Below are 16,624 nucleotides of genomic sequence, written 5' to 3' on the forward strand. Positions count from 1 at the left end.
TTTTTTATCACTGCATAGTATTCCATGGTGTGTATGTACCACATTTTCTTTCTCCATTTCACCATTGGTGGGCACCTAGATTGGTTTCATGTCTTTGCTGTTGTGAGGAACATATGGGTGCATGTGTCCTTTTGGTAGAACAATTTATTTTCCTTTGGGTGCATACCCAGTAATGGGATTGCTAGCTTGAATGGTATTTCAACTCTTCTTTCTTTTTTTTTTTTTTTGAGTCTTACTTTGTCACCCAGGCTGGAGTGCAGTAATGCAATCTTGGGTCACTGCAACCTCTGCCTCCTGGGTTCAAGTGATTTTCATGCCTCAGTCTTTGGAGTAGCTGGGATTACAGTCACGTGCCACCACGCCCAGCTAATTTTTGTATTTTTAATCTGCTTGCCTGGGCCTCCCAAAGTGCTGGGATTATAGATGTGAGCCACCGTGCCCGGCCTCAACTCTTATTTCTTTGAGAAATTTCCAAGCTGCTTTCCACAGTGACTGAATTAACTTACATTCCTGCCAATAGTGTATAAGTGTCCCTTTTCTCTGCAGCCTCACCAACATCTGTTAGTCCTCGACTTTTTAACAAAGGCCATTCTGACTGATGTGACATGATGTCTCACTGTGGTTTTGATTTGCATCTCTTTGCATGATTGATGATGATGGACATTTTTTCATGTGTGTGTTGGCCACTTGTATATCTTCTTTTGAGAAATGATGAAAAGACATTTTGTAGGAAAGGAAATATAAAGGTCTCTTAAACATATGAAAATGTTTCTTCTTCTTACTCTTCTCCCTGCCCCTTCCTCTGCTTGCTGAGCAGACCTTATCCCTGCTTCACCTCCAAACACTTAATCACCACCTGACAAACTATATTTCCTTGTTTGTTTACTGTTTCAGTGTCCTTCCTAAAACATAATCTCCACGGGAGCAGGGACCATTCTAGGTACAGGGCATATGCAAGGAGGCCCTCAGATATACTTTTGCATATCCCCTATACCTAGAATGATGTCTGGTACATAATAGGTATTCAGCAAACATTCGTTGTAATGAATTAGTGAGTTTTACTCAAAATGCAAGAACGATGAATTGAAACTACAAGATAGTATTTTTTTAACCTAGGAAATTAGGAAAACTAAAAGAAAAATGGATAACACACTAGATGAGGAAGATTGTGGTCAAATAGGTGCTTTCATGTATTGCTGGTGGCAGTGTAAATTGCTTAACCATCCACGGAGGGCAGTTTGGAAATATGGATCAAGATTACAAATGCTGGCAGAGCACAGTGGCTCACACCTGTAATCCCAGTACTTTGGAAGGCCGAGGTGGACAGATCACCTGAGGTCAGGAGTTCCAGACCACCTTGGCCAACATGGCGAAACCCCATCTCTACTAAAAATACAAAAATTAGCTGGGCGTGGTGGTGGGCGCTTGTAATCCTAGCTACGCAGGAGGTTCAGGCAGGAGAGTCGCTTGAACTCGGGAGGCAGAGGTTGCAGTGAGCTGAGATCGCACCACTGCACTCCAGTCAGGATGACAAGAGTGAAACTCCCTCTCAAAAAAAAAAGATTACAAATGCATATATCTTTTGACTCAGCAGTACTAGTTCTACACATTTGTCTTGCCCATATATTTACAGAAATAATTCTTTACAAAATTATTTATTATAGTGCTTATAATTGCAAAAGAAACAAAGAAAAGGAAAAAAGAAGACAGCCTAAAGATCCATGTGTAGGGAATTGGTTAAATTATTGTTCATCTATATAAGAGAATGTGGTGCAGCTATAACAAATAATGAGGAAGCTCTTTTTTTAAAAAAATTTAAATTTATTTCCTAGGAAGCTCTTTATGTACCAATATAAGACATACTGATAAATGAAAAAAGAAATGTGTGGAACAGGGTATAGTATGCCATCATTTGTGTCAAAAGAGAGGGGGAAATAAGAATATGTACATAAATGCTTGTATGGATATAAAATATTTTTGAAGGTTACTCAAGATACCATTGATAACCTCTGGGAAGCTGGTGTCATGGGTTGGGGGAGACTTTTCACTGTATACCCTTTTTGACCTTGTGAATCTTGAATCATGTTTGTATCAGTGCCGTGTTGGAGAGGCAAAAGAGCATAGTGGTTCAAGAGCAGGGGCAATGTATCCAACCTAGCAGAAGTCAAATCACAACTCCTCTATTATTTAGCAACTTTGTTAATCTTTCTGGGACTCAGTTACCTCATCTATAAGATGGGTGTAAAATAGGACCTACCTCATAGGGTTGTACAGATGAAATGAGCTCATTCATGTAAAGCACAGTGCTGGTACAGAGAAAGAATTGCATTATTGCTATTACTATTCATTTCCATTATGTATATATAATAACCTATAGATCAGTTATTTAAGGAGATTAACACAATCATAAAGCACAACTTTTTTTTTTTTTTTTTTTTTGAGACAGAGTTTCACTGTGTTACCCAGGCTGGAGTGCAGTGGCATGATCTCGGCTCACTGCAAGCTCTGCATCCTGGGTTCTGGTGATTTTCCTGCCTCAGCCTCCCGAGTAGCTGGGACTACAGGTGCCTGCCACCGCGCCCGGCTAATTTTTTGTATTTTTAGTAGAGATGGGGTTTCACCGTGTTAGCCAGGATGGTCTCAAACACCTGACCTCGTGATCCGCCCGCCTTGGCCTCCCAAAGTGCTGGGATTGCAGGCGTGAGCCACCGTGCCCGGCCTAAGTCACAACTTTAAATCTTAACTTAAATCACAACTTTAAATCTTAAATCACACACTTAGATCTTAAACTGACCTATAGACATTATTCAGGGACTTGCTACTTTGGTGTTAATTATAGTTATCCTGTTTTGGATTTTTCAGACACTCCAGATGTCAACATATATTATACTCTGGATGGCAGCAAACCTGAATTTCTAAAGAGAATTGGTTATGGGGATAATAACACATTTAAGTATATAAAACCTATTACTCTGCCTGATGGAAAAATACAAGTTAAAGCTATTGCTGTCTCTAAGTAAGTTAAGAGCATGGTGATTAATTTAATTTATGATATAATAACATTATGTTCTAATTTTTTCCTATCAGAATCAGTGCTACATTAGAAGGACACTACTGAAATGTTATTTTAATTTCAGCATACATACGTAACATTTGTGTTTTACTTGCCTTTCATTGAGGCATACTGTAAGGTGCAGAAATCATAAGTATACAGCTCAGTGAAGTGTTATGTATATTAATACTGTTTTTATTTTAAATTCCACATTGGGGTTTCAGGAAGGAAGATCCTTTCCAGGGCTGGGGGCCTCTAAAGAGCTCCATCTGGCTCTGAAGAAAATACTGTGTTCACGGAGTGGCTCTTTTATTCCCTAGGATGCAACCTACAACCACTGCCATCATTCTCGATTTCGTTTTGTATCGACTTAATTGGCCTTCAAAGCAACTGTCATTTCAACTTGTTGGACATTAGCTACCATGCTTTTTTCTTTATCCTTTTTTTTCTTAATGACTTTTTCCCATTTTCAAATATAGAAACAGTATTTAATTTGGAAACCTTCACCATGTGTTGTAGGCAAAAAAAAAAAAAACAACTCAAACGCTTGGCAATTCTGTGTGGCTGTGATATAGGAATTATTTTTCCAGCAATGCAGGTTTGGCCACATTTTGGGAACATTTAAAAGCCCCAAACCAAATACAGTACCTGGCTGGCCAAGGTACTTTATTTTTTTTATTTATTTATTTTTTTGAGACGGAGTCTCGCTCTGTCGCCCAGGCTGGAGTGCAGTGGCGCGATCTCGGCTCACTGCAAGCTCCACCTCCCGGGTTCGCGCCATTCTCCTGCCTCAGCCTCTGCGAGTAGCTGGGACTACAGGCGCCCGCCACCACGCCCGGCTAATTTTTTGTATTTTTAGTAGAGACGGGGTTTCACCGTGGTCTCAATCTCCTGACCTCGTGATCCGCCCGCCTCGGCCTCCCAAAGTGCTGGGATTACAAGCGTGAGCCACCGCGCCCGGCCTGGCCAAGGTACTTTAAAAGGACTCTAGCCCCACCCCCCATTGACTGAATTACTGAATGGCTTTTTGAGGAGAGCCACACATTCCACAGCAAACATGATTGCTTTGGCATCTGAAAATTATAACAAATAAAATGAAACAAAACAACCCCTTTATGCACATTATTATTGTTTTTAAGTGGGTTCTGCAAATGGAGTATATGCACGTTATTATTCTTTATAAAATGTTGTCTCACTTGCCAGGCCACTTCTATCAAGGTAAGTCATCTCAATTATTAAAAATTAAGAAGCTAAATACTCTCGTGGCCAAATGCTGTAAAGCAGGCCTCCTTAGAAGCTGCAAGTAGTAGTAAAATGAAGAAGCAATTTAATGACTGACTATGCAGTTTGAAGGAGTTAATAAGGCTTTCAAGAGAGAGTAAAAAATAAGGTAATTCTTTATGCCTCTCACCATTCTGCTCTGTGCCCACTACGTGTCTATTCTGAAAGGTACTGTTAGTATTTCAGATGTGCTCAGCTTAGGGAAAATATTTATTTAAAAACGTTTGAGTTTTCAACTCAAAAGGGGAATGCCTTAGCTGGTTCCCCAAGGAAGGGCCAGCTGGGGTGGGGGAAACAACCTGGATCTTAGGGGGTGGAATAGGTGGATATGAGCCAGGCCTCTACTCATGTGACCTCATATGGGGTTGTAAGTGTGCATTCCGGGAGCCTCACAACCATCCAAGATTCAGGTGATCCCTGGATGGAGAGGCTTGTGATGTCTGGGAAGTGTGTGTTAACAGGAAGGACAATTGGATCTTGGATGACAGGCCTGGGGCCAAAGGTGAACATGCAGACGAGATGGATGCTGAGGCGAATAAGTTAAGCAAGTGGTTCATCTAAAAGATCATCTATATCTGTAACCAGATTTATGAATCTGTTTAACATTAAACAACATAGAAGTTTTAAGCCAGCTTTCTTGAAGATGGAGAAAAAAATTCTAAGAAATACACAATTCATCAAAATAGCCACTACCTATCTGTGAGTGACAGTATTTAGAAATAACATCTCAGCTTTCTGTGATCAGAAGACACTCACATGTTCACTGGCTGGAGTGACTCATAGGTGGCTAAATTTCCCTGTTTAAATCTCTTCTTTAAAAAAAAACAAAAAAAAACAGATTTAAAGATTCATAAATCTTCCCCTCTAAGATCCAGGGATACTTATTTACTTAAAGGTTCAAAAATTTTAAGAAATATAAAAGTTGAGCATGTAAGAAATCTGAAGTTGCTGAAGAATTTCTTCATGTTGCTGAAGAAATGCTAATGAACCAGACAATATGTATTAAAGATCATATGAAAATCAGTAAGGGCAAAGCAGACAAAGAACACTGAAGAAAGAAGATAATTGGAAATATAAAAAGTATTAAGAGTCTGGCCAGGTCAAATAGAAACACGGGCTGTGGTAACCAGAGAGCCATAATCACGTGGAAAGGATAGCATAGGAAAGGTGAGCTTTCAATGCATATGAGGAGGGGTGGGAGTTAAACACATCAAATAAATTCGCCAAGCGTGGTCATGATGACGTGGCAATATCTGTTTTTCCCTTTAATAGTAGGGCCCATGATTTTTAGCCAGGCACATGGTTGCCTAGAAGATATTTCCCAATCCCCGTTGCAGCTAGTTAGAGATGTGTACCAGGCTGTGGCCAGTGGATACATGTAGAAGCGATGTGTTAAACTTTAAGATTGTACCTTTAAAGAGAAAGGGTGGGCTTTGCTTCCAATTGGCTGGAATGTAGATGTGGTTGGCCAGTCAGGTTGGGCCATGAGGATAAATGTAATGTCATAGAAATGATGGAGTAACCAAGTAGAAACTTGCTATCGTGCCCCTGTCACCATGACACCCCTATACCTAGCTCTAGACTGCTTATACCCTATTACTTCTGTCTTGTTTAAGCCTCTATTTGTTTGTTTGTTTGTTCGTTTTTTTTTGAGATGGGGTCTCTCTGTGTCACCCAGACTGGAGTGTAGTGGTGTGACCTTAGGTCACTGCAACCTCCACCTCCTGGGTTCAAGCAATTCTTACGCTTCAGCCTCCTGAGTAGCTAGGATTACAGGTGTGCACCACCACAACCCAGCTAATTTTTTGTACTTTTGGTAGAGATGGGGTTTTGCCATGTTGGCCAGGCTGGTCCTGAACTCCTGGTCTCAAGTGATTCGCCTGCCTTGGCCTCCCAAAGTGCTGGGATTACAGGAGTGAGCCACTGTGCCCTGCCATAAAGCCACTATTGTTTTGATTCTGTGTTACAACTGCCAAGCCTATATCTTAATAGACAAGGGACAAGTATCAAGCAAATACCTACAGAGAACATGATCAAGAGAACAGGTCATCAATGAGGCTGACAATATGAAGTGTCAGCAAGTATGTGGAGAAGCTGGACCCCTCGGCTAATGCTGGTGGGAATGTAAAATGGAACAGCCACAGTTTGGCAGTTTCTGAAAATTAAACACATACCTGCCATGTGACCCAGCAATTCCACTCCTCAGTATCTATTGAAGAGAAATGAAAACGTGTCCACACAAAGACTTACACATGAATGTTCATAGCAGCATTATACATAATAGCCCAAACCCAGAAATAATCCAAATGACCATCAGCTGGGGAATGGACATAAAAATTGTGGTATATCCATAAAATGGAATACTACTCAACAATAACAATGAACGAGTTACAACAACATAGATGAGTCTCCAAAAAAAAGAGCTAAATAAAAAATCCAGACACATAAGATGACCACATATGTATAATTACATTTATGTGAAATTTCTAGAAAAGACAAAACTATAGAGATAGGAAACAGATCAGTGGTTGCCTAGGAGGTTGGATAGGAGTGACTGCACACAGGCACAAGGGAATTCTTTTGGGTGATGGAAATGTCCTAAACACTTCCACTGTGGTGATACTCACAAAATTGTATACATTACATTGACTGAATTCCATTGAACCAGATACTTAAAATAGATGAATTTTATGTCATGTAAATTATACCTCAATAAAGCTGTTAAAAAATAGAGCATAGGGGAGCTACTGGTACTGAAATAAAATCACCACTAGTTTTTAGTCATGGGCACTGCTACATTGTCTTCTTATGAAACTCTTATTGCATCAGAGAACAAGATGAATTGTGAAATATTATGAATGAATGGAAAACATGATAGTATTTGAGTTACAGAATCTACCACAGCAGCATATATTACACTGTCTACAACTGAGCCAGGGAAAATGCTCTTGATTCATGTGGAATGACTTAGGTAACACATTTTTTGTTTTAGAATAGTTTGAGGCTTATGGTCTGATACCTTTATGATGAATGTGGTAGATAGTCTTCAAAAATGGCCCCCAATGAACTATGCCTCCCAGAATTTATGCCCTTTTGTAGCCTTTCTGCTGGTGTTGTGACTTGCTTTTGACCAATAGAATGTTTCAGAAATGATGCCAAAGACTTCTGAGATCAAAGGAAGTATTGTAGTTTCTGCTTTGGTTTCTTGGGACAAAATCACTGGCAGGGGGTTGGGGTAGTCAGGTACTGTGGAGGAAGTCTGACTACCTGAGGCTTCCATACTGTGAGGAAGCCCAAGCTAACCACATGAGAGAGAGAGGGAGGGACAGAGGGATGGAGATTCAGTGAGAACGATCAGTGGTGAGCCCCTAGCTGTTCCAGTTACCCCAGCCCAGGCTTTGCATATTTGAGAGAAGTCATTTTGAACAACCAGCCCAGCTGAGCCTTCAGTTGACTCCAGCCCTTGCTGATGTTTGATGGCAGCCACATGGAAGAGCTCAAATGAGATCCACCCAGTGGGGACCGTGAATCCACAGATTCATGTTTTAAGGCACTACCTTTGGGGTGGTTAGTTACACAGCAGTAAATAACCCAAAAGGAAGGAGGCGAGGAAAGACTATAGAAATTACATTTGATTTCTTCAATTTGAAATACAATAAATTTAGTAGCTTGACTAAGGCACTTTAATAAAATCATGTTGTTAGCCACTTTTTAAAAAATCTTTGTGTAATACAGACTTTTTCCTTTTTTAATAATAATTTTCAGAGACTGCAGACAGAGTGGCATTGTGACAAAGGTGTTTCAGGTAGACTATGGACCACCAAATATAGTCTGTCCTGAAGACAATGTTGAAAATGTTCTCAAAGATTCTTCAAGGCAGGCAAGTAATGAAACTATATAATCCATTCAGGTTGTCACTGTATTTTGGTTCCTTCTTTCTCAGTGAGCAGATCTTGCCTTTTATTACCTTACCTCTGCTCACAGTCAGGTCCTTATAATTGAAGTCATTATCAACCATTGCAAAGCATCTTTACTGATTTCTCAGCCTTTCGTCAGTCTCCTATCCACCCTGAAGATGAGAATTCCTGCTGAGCATTGGGGTCCATGCTCCAGTGTCTTTAGTGGCTCTCTCTTACCTACTGAAAAAACCAGCAACCTTTAGCCTTCCATCCAAGTCATCAGTTTCTGCCGTTGGTCAGCTTTTCCTGGTCTGTGAACCCCCTACATATATTCCAACCAAACTGAACTGTGTTTGCTATGCCCTATCACTGCTATCCTGGTATCCAGGCCTTCTTTTATAAACTGCTTTGAGCACGTGATTACTTTGTTCCTTGTTTATCTTGCCTATGCATTATAAGCTCCAAGGTGGCATGGTTGCCATACTCATTGCCTTGCACAGGGGCAGGCAGGAGAGGGTGGTGAGTGTGTATCTGTTGAATAGATGCATTAAGTAGAAGTCCTCAGTGGGCATAGAATTCTTTTATGTTGAAATCTTTATTCCCAAATATCTGCAAAGCCTCCCCACTGTGAAGAGTCAATTAGATCCATCTGAGAAGGATGTGTAAAGCTTCAGGCACTGGGTGTGAGCATCGATAAGAAAGATTCAAGGAGCTAGGCCAGAGGATGGGCTAGCCTACAGTAAGGCGGCCAACCCAGAGGTCTTGGTCACAGGGATGTTGTTGGGATTGACAGAGGAAGTTTATAGGGGTTTCACTTAAGCTTGACCGTGAGCCTGATGCTAGAGAGGAGGTTGGTAGATGCAGGCATAGGTGGGACTCAAGTGTGATCAAGGCAAGGATTTACACTGGGCAGGGGCCGCTTGCGGGGGCTGAGCCCACATATATCAGCAGGTGCTTAGGCTTGAATCAGGTGTGAGGGACCAAGTCCATGGAGAAAGTCCAGAGAGAAGAGTATTTAAGGACTGTGTGTGGGCAGGTGGTGTGCAGAAGTCTGATTTTGGTCTGACCCTACCCTGCCTTTGCCCTCTGGACTTGGTGGTGGTCCCTCTGTTGTTATCCAGACTCCCACAGTTGTAACATCCTGCCTGCATGTGCTGCTCCCTGCCTCCTGCCTTGGCCTCTTCACCTGGTGAGGCCTACATCCAGATGTGCTGCCAACTGAGCAGCCCAGTCCAGATACAAAGCTGCATGTTTCCAGAATAAAGTGAAACAGGGGTCACTTTGTAAAAATGACCGTAAACTCTTTCAAATAAGAAATGCACACCATGACACTTTCTCTATCATGCAGCTTTAATTCTCACATGGGAATAACCAAGTGATTGATATGCAATCTCTTCATTCCTAGGAATTCAAAAATGGATTTGTTGGATCAAAACTAAAGAAGAAATATAAGAACTCTGAAAATCAGCGCAGCTGGAATGTTAACCTTAGAAAGTTTCCAGGTATGATGTGACAGAACAAAGACAAGGTTTTGTATTCTGAACCTACCGAAGAGGTTCATGGCATGTTCGTTGCATGTTTTCTTGTCTGGAGAAGTGTTGGAATAAGAAACACTGGGGCAGGAAAGTATGCTGTACTTTGAATTTTAATGACATCCTTGCTAACAGCTTAAGATCATGAAGGAGGATCAAGCAGTCCAACCAAGTCAGATTTCTTGACCCACCGCCGGGAGCTATGGGGGCATCTCACCAAACAGAAAATGCTGGAGTTGTAGGGTTTGGGGGAAGGGTGGAGTTTGGGTGAAATATAAATGAAAGCAGAGTTTTGATAGTCTCAAAGCAAAGCTGGTCTGGGTGTGAAGGGATCAGCATCAGGTATGGACTGGGAAGGGGACCCAGGGTTCTGTTGCCTTGGAAACTACAAAGATACATGGGGAATACTGTGTTCAGAAACGATGATCTCTGCACCAGGATTGGACACTGAAGCTGCTTCTCTATGTCAAAGTGGCCTAGATTCCCCAGGCAAGAGTTGAATGTTTCGTTCTTACTGAGAATTTCAAACAGCAAAGTTTCTGATAATCTGTGATTTTAGAGAACAGGGTTTCTCAATGAGTAAGAAAGACTAGGCATGCAAAGAGGGGCTGTTAACGACATTTTACAGCTGCAGTGTGTTCTTGGGAGATATAATATTTCCTGCTAACTTGGCAACTGGATTGATCTGTCTGTTTTCCCAGCCTGATGTGAAATATTGTAGAATGCAGTGGGGAAGATGATCTTCTCAGTCTGGGCTTGTTTTTTCTTTCTCACTTCTAATACATTGAGTGTGTGGCGGGAGCTCTTTATGTAATTGTTACTTCTAGGGAAGCAATGTGGTGACAGTGGTTCTTTATTAAAAGGTCTCCCACTGTGAAGATATCTTTGCACGATTATGTATAATTACAGATGCTCAAAGAATAATGTTTTTAATATCATTGTAGACCTCCAGGTAGGTGAAAGAACTGACCCAAAAACTTTGAAAGATCTTCGCTTTTCAGAGAGTCCACTGGAAATCTCAGCTCACGGTGGAGGATCAGGTTCTAGACCACCCACCCGCCAGTCCCAGGTAACTTCTAAGGACAATCTTTAGGGTACTCAAATACCTCCTGTATTTTTAATGCTTCCCATGAAATACTTTTAAGACTGCACCTCCCCCACTTTTGACCATGTGCCAGGCACTGTTCTAGTGCTGGGAATACTGTGTTGGACAAGAAAAGTCCCTGTATTCATGGAGCTTACCTTTTATTGGGCTTGGGGGCGGACAGATAATTTTAAGTAAATAAACAAAATTTTAAATGGTGGTAAGTGTCATGAAGAAGATAAAACAATAATGAGATAGAGCAGTGGTTCTCAGAGGCGATCCCCAGACCTGCAGCATCAGCATCACGTGGGAACTTATTTAAAATGCACATTCTCAGGCCTGATGAGCAAAGTGGGAGATGAGGCAGAAGGTGGTTGGGGCCAGAGTGTCTAGAGCTGTGGTTCTCAAACATGGCTGCATGTTAGAGTCACCTGAGGAGCTTCAAACCAATCCCCAAGGTTTAGCGTCAGAAATTCTGATTTAATTGATCTGATGTGGGATTTGAGCATCGTTAAAAAAAACCACCCCTAAATGATTCTAATGGTCAGGTGTGGTTGAGAGTCATAGATACTAGGCTGACCGTAAGAAGTCTGAATTCTATTCTAATTGTAAAGGGAATCTGTTTGGCAGACAAGACACAGTCCCATTTACATTTAAAAGTTTTCTGTTTGGCCACAGTATGGAGATTAGACCACGGAAGAGGAAAGGGAGAACGTTATTTAGGAGGCTTTTGTTCCAGGTGAGAAATGATGGTGACTTGGACCAAGGTTGTAGAGGTGGTCATGATAGGAGGTGGGCTTTGCTGAGGGATCCGACAGATAGGAGGGAAGGGGAGGAGCCAAGGCTGCCTCTTAGGGTTTGTCCTGAGTATCTGGAGATGATCGTGCCATTGACAAAGCTGGAAAGGATGAGAGAGGAGCAGGTGTCCAATGGCACATTAGACATCCAAGTGGAGGTGTTGAGTAGACTGTTGGATGTGCAAGTTCACACTCGGGAGAGGTCAGAGCTGGAGATATGTACTTAGAAATATGGAAATATTCAATATGTTGATGGTATTTGAAGCTTAGATCTGAATATGATCACTAGTCAAGGCTGTACAGAAAATGAAGAGAAGGAAAATGAAGAAAGTCTTCAACTTAGAGATTGAGCAGGGGAGGAGGAGCCTGAAAGTAGAAAGAAAGCCAAAAGAATATGTCGCCATGGAAACCAAGAGATGGAAGACTTTAAGGAGAAGATCATCTATGTCATATGTTACTGAAGGTTCTAGTTAGATAAAGACAGACAACTGGAAATTCACATCGACTTTGACAAGATAGAGGTGACTTATGACCTTAATAAAAGGCATATTGGCTGGGCCCGGTGGCTCACGCCTGTAATCCCAACACTTTGGGAGGCTGAGGCAGGCAGATCACGAGGTCAGGAGTTCGAGACCAGCCTGGCCAATATGGTGAAACCCCGTCTCTACTACAAATACAACAATTAGCCAGGCATAGTGGCGCGCACCTGTAGTCCCAGCTACTCAGGAGGCTGAGGCAGAAGACTCGCTTGAACTGGGGAGGTGGAGGTTGCAGTGAGCCAAGATTGCACCATTGCACTCCAGCCTTGGCAACAAAGTGAGACTCCATCTCAAAAAAAAAAAAAAAAAAAAAAAAAAGGCATATCAGTGTATTCTTACTACTATAACACAAGAAAGAGGCTCTTACACTAGTTGCCTACTATACTATTATAGTGCTTTGATTTTTCAATGTTTATAAAATCCAATTTGGACTTTTGGCATCTAAGGGCAACCCAGGAGCCCTTGTTCTGTTCATCCTGTTTGAGTCCCAAGTTTAATGTACCTGGAGTCACATTTTCTGTGTAACCACAACTCCTTCTTGTGTGCCCATGATTCCATGGCTGCTCACACTTACCATCAAGTATAAAGGAGGAGAAAAACATGGTTTCCAAACCCAGTTGCATATCAGAATCACCCAGGGACTGAAGGCTCAGTGTTGCTACATCAGTGAATTTGCATGAGAAGGCAGAAACCTACATCTTTATGTGTAATAACATAATTTAAAGTTTTGACTATTAGTTCAAATTTTGAAACACTGTGGGAGCCAATGCCAAATAAAACTCCATGGCAGGCCAGATTTGGCTAATAGACCACCACTTTGAGACTTCTGGTCTAGGTCATGTTATGTTTTTATTTATTTGTTTTTCTTTTTGTAGAGATGGGGATTCACTATGTTGCCTAGACTATTTTTGAACTCCTGGCCTCAAGCAATCCTCCTGCCTCAGCCTCCCAAAGTATTGGGATTACAAATGTGAGCCACTATACCCAGCCTAGGCCATGTTAGATGTGGCACAAAAGCAATGAGAAATCTCTGACTGCTCCCTATTGCCTGCAGGATAGAGCCTGAAGTCCTAAGTTCAGACCATTGAGTTTCCTAGAGATACAGTTTTTGAGAAAAATAGATACTAAAGTTTGTTTGTTTGTTTAATTAATTAATTAATTAATTAATTTGAGACGGAGTTTCACTCTATTGCCCAGGCTGGAGTGCAATGGCACGATCTTGGCTCACCACAACCTCTGCCTCCCGGATTCAAGTGATTCTCCTGACTCAGCCTCCTGAGTAGCTGGGATTATAGGCATTGTGCCACCACACCCGCTAATTTTGTATTTTTAGTAGAGACGGGGTTTCTCTATGTTGGTCAGGCTGGTCTCGAACTCCCGACCTCAGGTGATCTGCTCACCTCTGCCTCCCAAAGTGCTGGGATTGCAGGCATGAGCCAATGTGCCCAGCCGAGTTTATTTATTTATTTTTACCTTTTTTTTTTTTTTTTTTGAGACAGAGTCTCACTCTCACCCAGGCTGGAGTGCAGTGGTGCGGTCTCGGCTCACCACGACTTCTGCCTCCTGGGTTCAAGCGATTCTCCTGCTTCAGCCTCCCGAGTAGCTGGGATTACAGGCACCCACCACCACACCCAGCTAATTTTTTTTTTTTGTATTTTTAGTAGAGATGGGGCTTCACCATGTTGGCCAGGCTGGGATACTAAAGTTTTTAAATCCTAAAATCTGGTCTGTCTCATGGCAAATTCAGGTATCTTTTATTGTAAACTCTCATTTTTAATGAAATATAGATATATGATTGTGAATAGCACTTTAAATAATTTAGAAATGTTAGATACTAGAGTAATAATTACATTACTCCTCATAATGATTTTTTATTTTTATAATTTTTTATTTTTATGGGTTCAGGGGGTGCAGGTTTGTTACATGTATTGTGTAATGGTGAGGTTTGGGCTTCTAGGGTACCCTTCACCCAAATAATGAACACTGCACCCAATAGGTAATTTTTCAGCCCTCGCCTTTTCCCACCCTTCCCACTTTTAGAGTCTGTAGTGTCTATTATTCCTCTTTGTATATCTATGTGTATTCACCCATAATGATTTTTAATGGCATTTTACTATGCCATAGCCTTTACCATGTTATTTTGACTATATGACTCTGTCTATGTACCTATATTCTTAATTTCAGTCCCCCGGTTTTGCCCACGTAAGTGGCCAGAAGTGTTTGACAAGCACGGAGACAATGAGAATTCAAAGGGAGACAGACTTTCTCAAGTAAGTATCACATTCTCTTTACTCTGTCTTAAATCCTACAAAGATACATCATGGTCAAAGAGAATTTAAAGATACAACATTTTTGCCCACCTCCAACTTTTTTTTTTTTTTTTTTTGAGACAGAGTCTCCCTCTGTCACCCAGGCTGGAGTGCGGTGGTGCAGTCTTGGCTCACTGCAACCTCTGCCTCCTGGGTTCAAGCGATTCTCCTGCCTCAGCCTCCCGAGTAGCTGAGATTACAGGCACATGCCACCATGCCCAGCTAATTTTTGTATTTTTAGTAGAGACGGGGTTTCACCATGTTGGCCAGGATGGTCTTGATCTCTTGACCTCGTGATCTACCCACCTCGGCCTCCCAAAGTGCTAAGATTACAGGTGTGAGCCACCACGCCCAGCCCCAACTTTTTAAATTAAATATTTACAGCCTGTTAGAAAGTATAATTGACATACAATAACTGCATATGTATTTAGAGTTCATTCGACTCTGTATGTATGTATGTATGTATGTATGTATGTATGTATGTAAATGAGTAAGTTCATCCCCGCCAAAAATTTCCTACATTGTACCCTATTTGGTAACCCCTTCCTTTTACCCCTGCTCATCACAGGCAATTATTGATCTGTTTCTTGTCACTATAGTTTAACTTGCATGTGATTCAATATGTCAACGAAGTGATTTAGTGTGTACTCTTTTCTACTGGACTACTTTCACTCAGCATAACTATTTTGAGATTCATCTATGTTGTTCCTTGTAACAAACATCCATTTCTTTTTATTGCTGAATAACAGTCCATTGTATGGATATACCACAGTTTGTTTATCCATTCACTTATTGATGGGAATTTGTGTTATATCCAATTTTGGGCTATTACAGATAAAGTTGCTATGAACATTTGTACAAAAGTTACTGTATATAAAAAAGTGATCCAGTCTCATACCTGGTCTCTAAATAAATAAATAAATTGATAAAAATTAACAGATACAGTAAAATAATTTTTAAAACCCCAAAGTCATTATGTATATACATGTTTTCATTTCCCTTGGGGCAAATACCTTGAAGAGGAATATGATAGATACATTTTTAAGAAACTGCCAAACTTCTTTCCAAAGTGATTGTTCCATTTTACATTCTCACGAGCAGTGGAGGAGAATTCTCTGTATCCTTACTAACTTTTATTTTTATTTTGATCATTCTAATGAGATTGTAACAGTATCTTATTGTAGTTTTTATTTCCATTTCCCTAGTGACTAATGATGTTGAGCCTCTTTTCATGTGCTTATTTCCATCCATGCATCTTCTTTGGTAAAGTGTCTTTTCAAACTTTTCGCCTTTAAAAAAATGCATTATAGGCCAGGCGCAGTGGCTCACACCTGTAATCACAGCACTTTGGGAGGCTGAGGTGGGCGGATCACCTGAGGTCAGGAGTTCAAGACCAGCCTGGCCAACATGGTGAAACCCCATCTCTACTGAAAATACAAAAAATTAGTTGTGTGTGGTGGTGGGCACCTGTAATCCCAGCTACTTGGGAGGCTGAGGCAGGAGAATCGCTTGAACCCGGAAGGCGGAGGTTGCAGTGAGCCAAGATCATGCCACTGCACTCCAGCCTGGATGACAGAGGCATGTGCCACTACGCCTGGCTAATTTTTGTATATTTTTAAGTAGAGATGGGGTTTCACCATGTTGGCCAGGCTAGTCTCGAACTTCTGACCTCAGGTGATCTGCCCACCTCAGCCTCCCAAAGTGGTGGGATTATAGGCGTGAGCCACCACGCCCAGCCAAGTTGAGGAAATTTTTACGTGTTTCTAATTTGCTGAGCGTTTCTTTTTTAAAATCAGGAATAGTTGTTGGATTTTGTCCAAAGCATTTTTTCTATTTGAGAGAGTAATTTAGTTTTTCTTTTTCTGTTCATGTGGTGAATTACAATGATTGGTTTTCAAATGTTAAGTCAACCTTAACACTCCTGAAATATATCTACCTGAAGTGTTATCTATTTTATATAATGTTGAATTTGATTTGCTAAAAGGTTTTAAAGAATTTGTTTTGCCAGCATTTGCATAAGGGATGTTGGGGGATTTTCTTTTCTTGTTTATGTCTTTGTCTGGTTTTAGTATCGGTATAATTCTGGATTCATAGAATAAGTTAGGAAGTGTTTTCACTCCTTCAACTTCTG

General features: G+C 41.1%; 1 protein-coding gene across 5 annotated transcripts in view; it reads left to right on the forward strand.

Moving 5' to 3' along the window:
- Positions 1 to 16,624, forward strand: part of DZANK1 (double zinc ribbon and ankyrin repeat domains 1) — a 92,133-nt gene that overhangs the window by 4,565 nt on the left and 70,944 nt on the right. For 4 of the 5 annotated variants that reach the window (XM_032142116.2, XM_032142117.2, XM_058432847.1 and 1 more), the window contains 5 exons: positions 2,863 to 3,016; positions 8,099 to 8,213; positions 9,638 to 9,734; positions 10,709 to 10,833; positions 14,369 to 14,454. In XM_032142116.2, the coding sequence (XP_031998007.1) occupies positions 2,863 to 3,016; positions 8,099 to 8,213; positions 9,638 to 9,734; positions 10,709 to 10,833; positions 14,369 to 14,454 (577 nt within the window). The remainder of the gene's footprint in view (positions 1 to 2,862; positions 3,017 to 8,098; positions 8,214 to 9,637; positions 9,735 to 10,708; positions 10,834 to 14,368; positions 14,455 to 16,624) is intronic. The other variant, XM_032142119.2, reaches the window with a different exon arrangement.

This window comes from Hylobates moloch, unplaced genomic scaffold, assembly GCF_009828535.3.
Source record: "Hylobates moloch isolate HMO894 unplaced genomic scaffold, HMol_V3 SCAFFOLD_21, whole genome shotgun sequence".
Lineage (NCBI taxonomy): Eukaryota > Metazoa > Chordata > Mammalia > Primates > Hylobatidae > Hylobates > Hylobates moloch.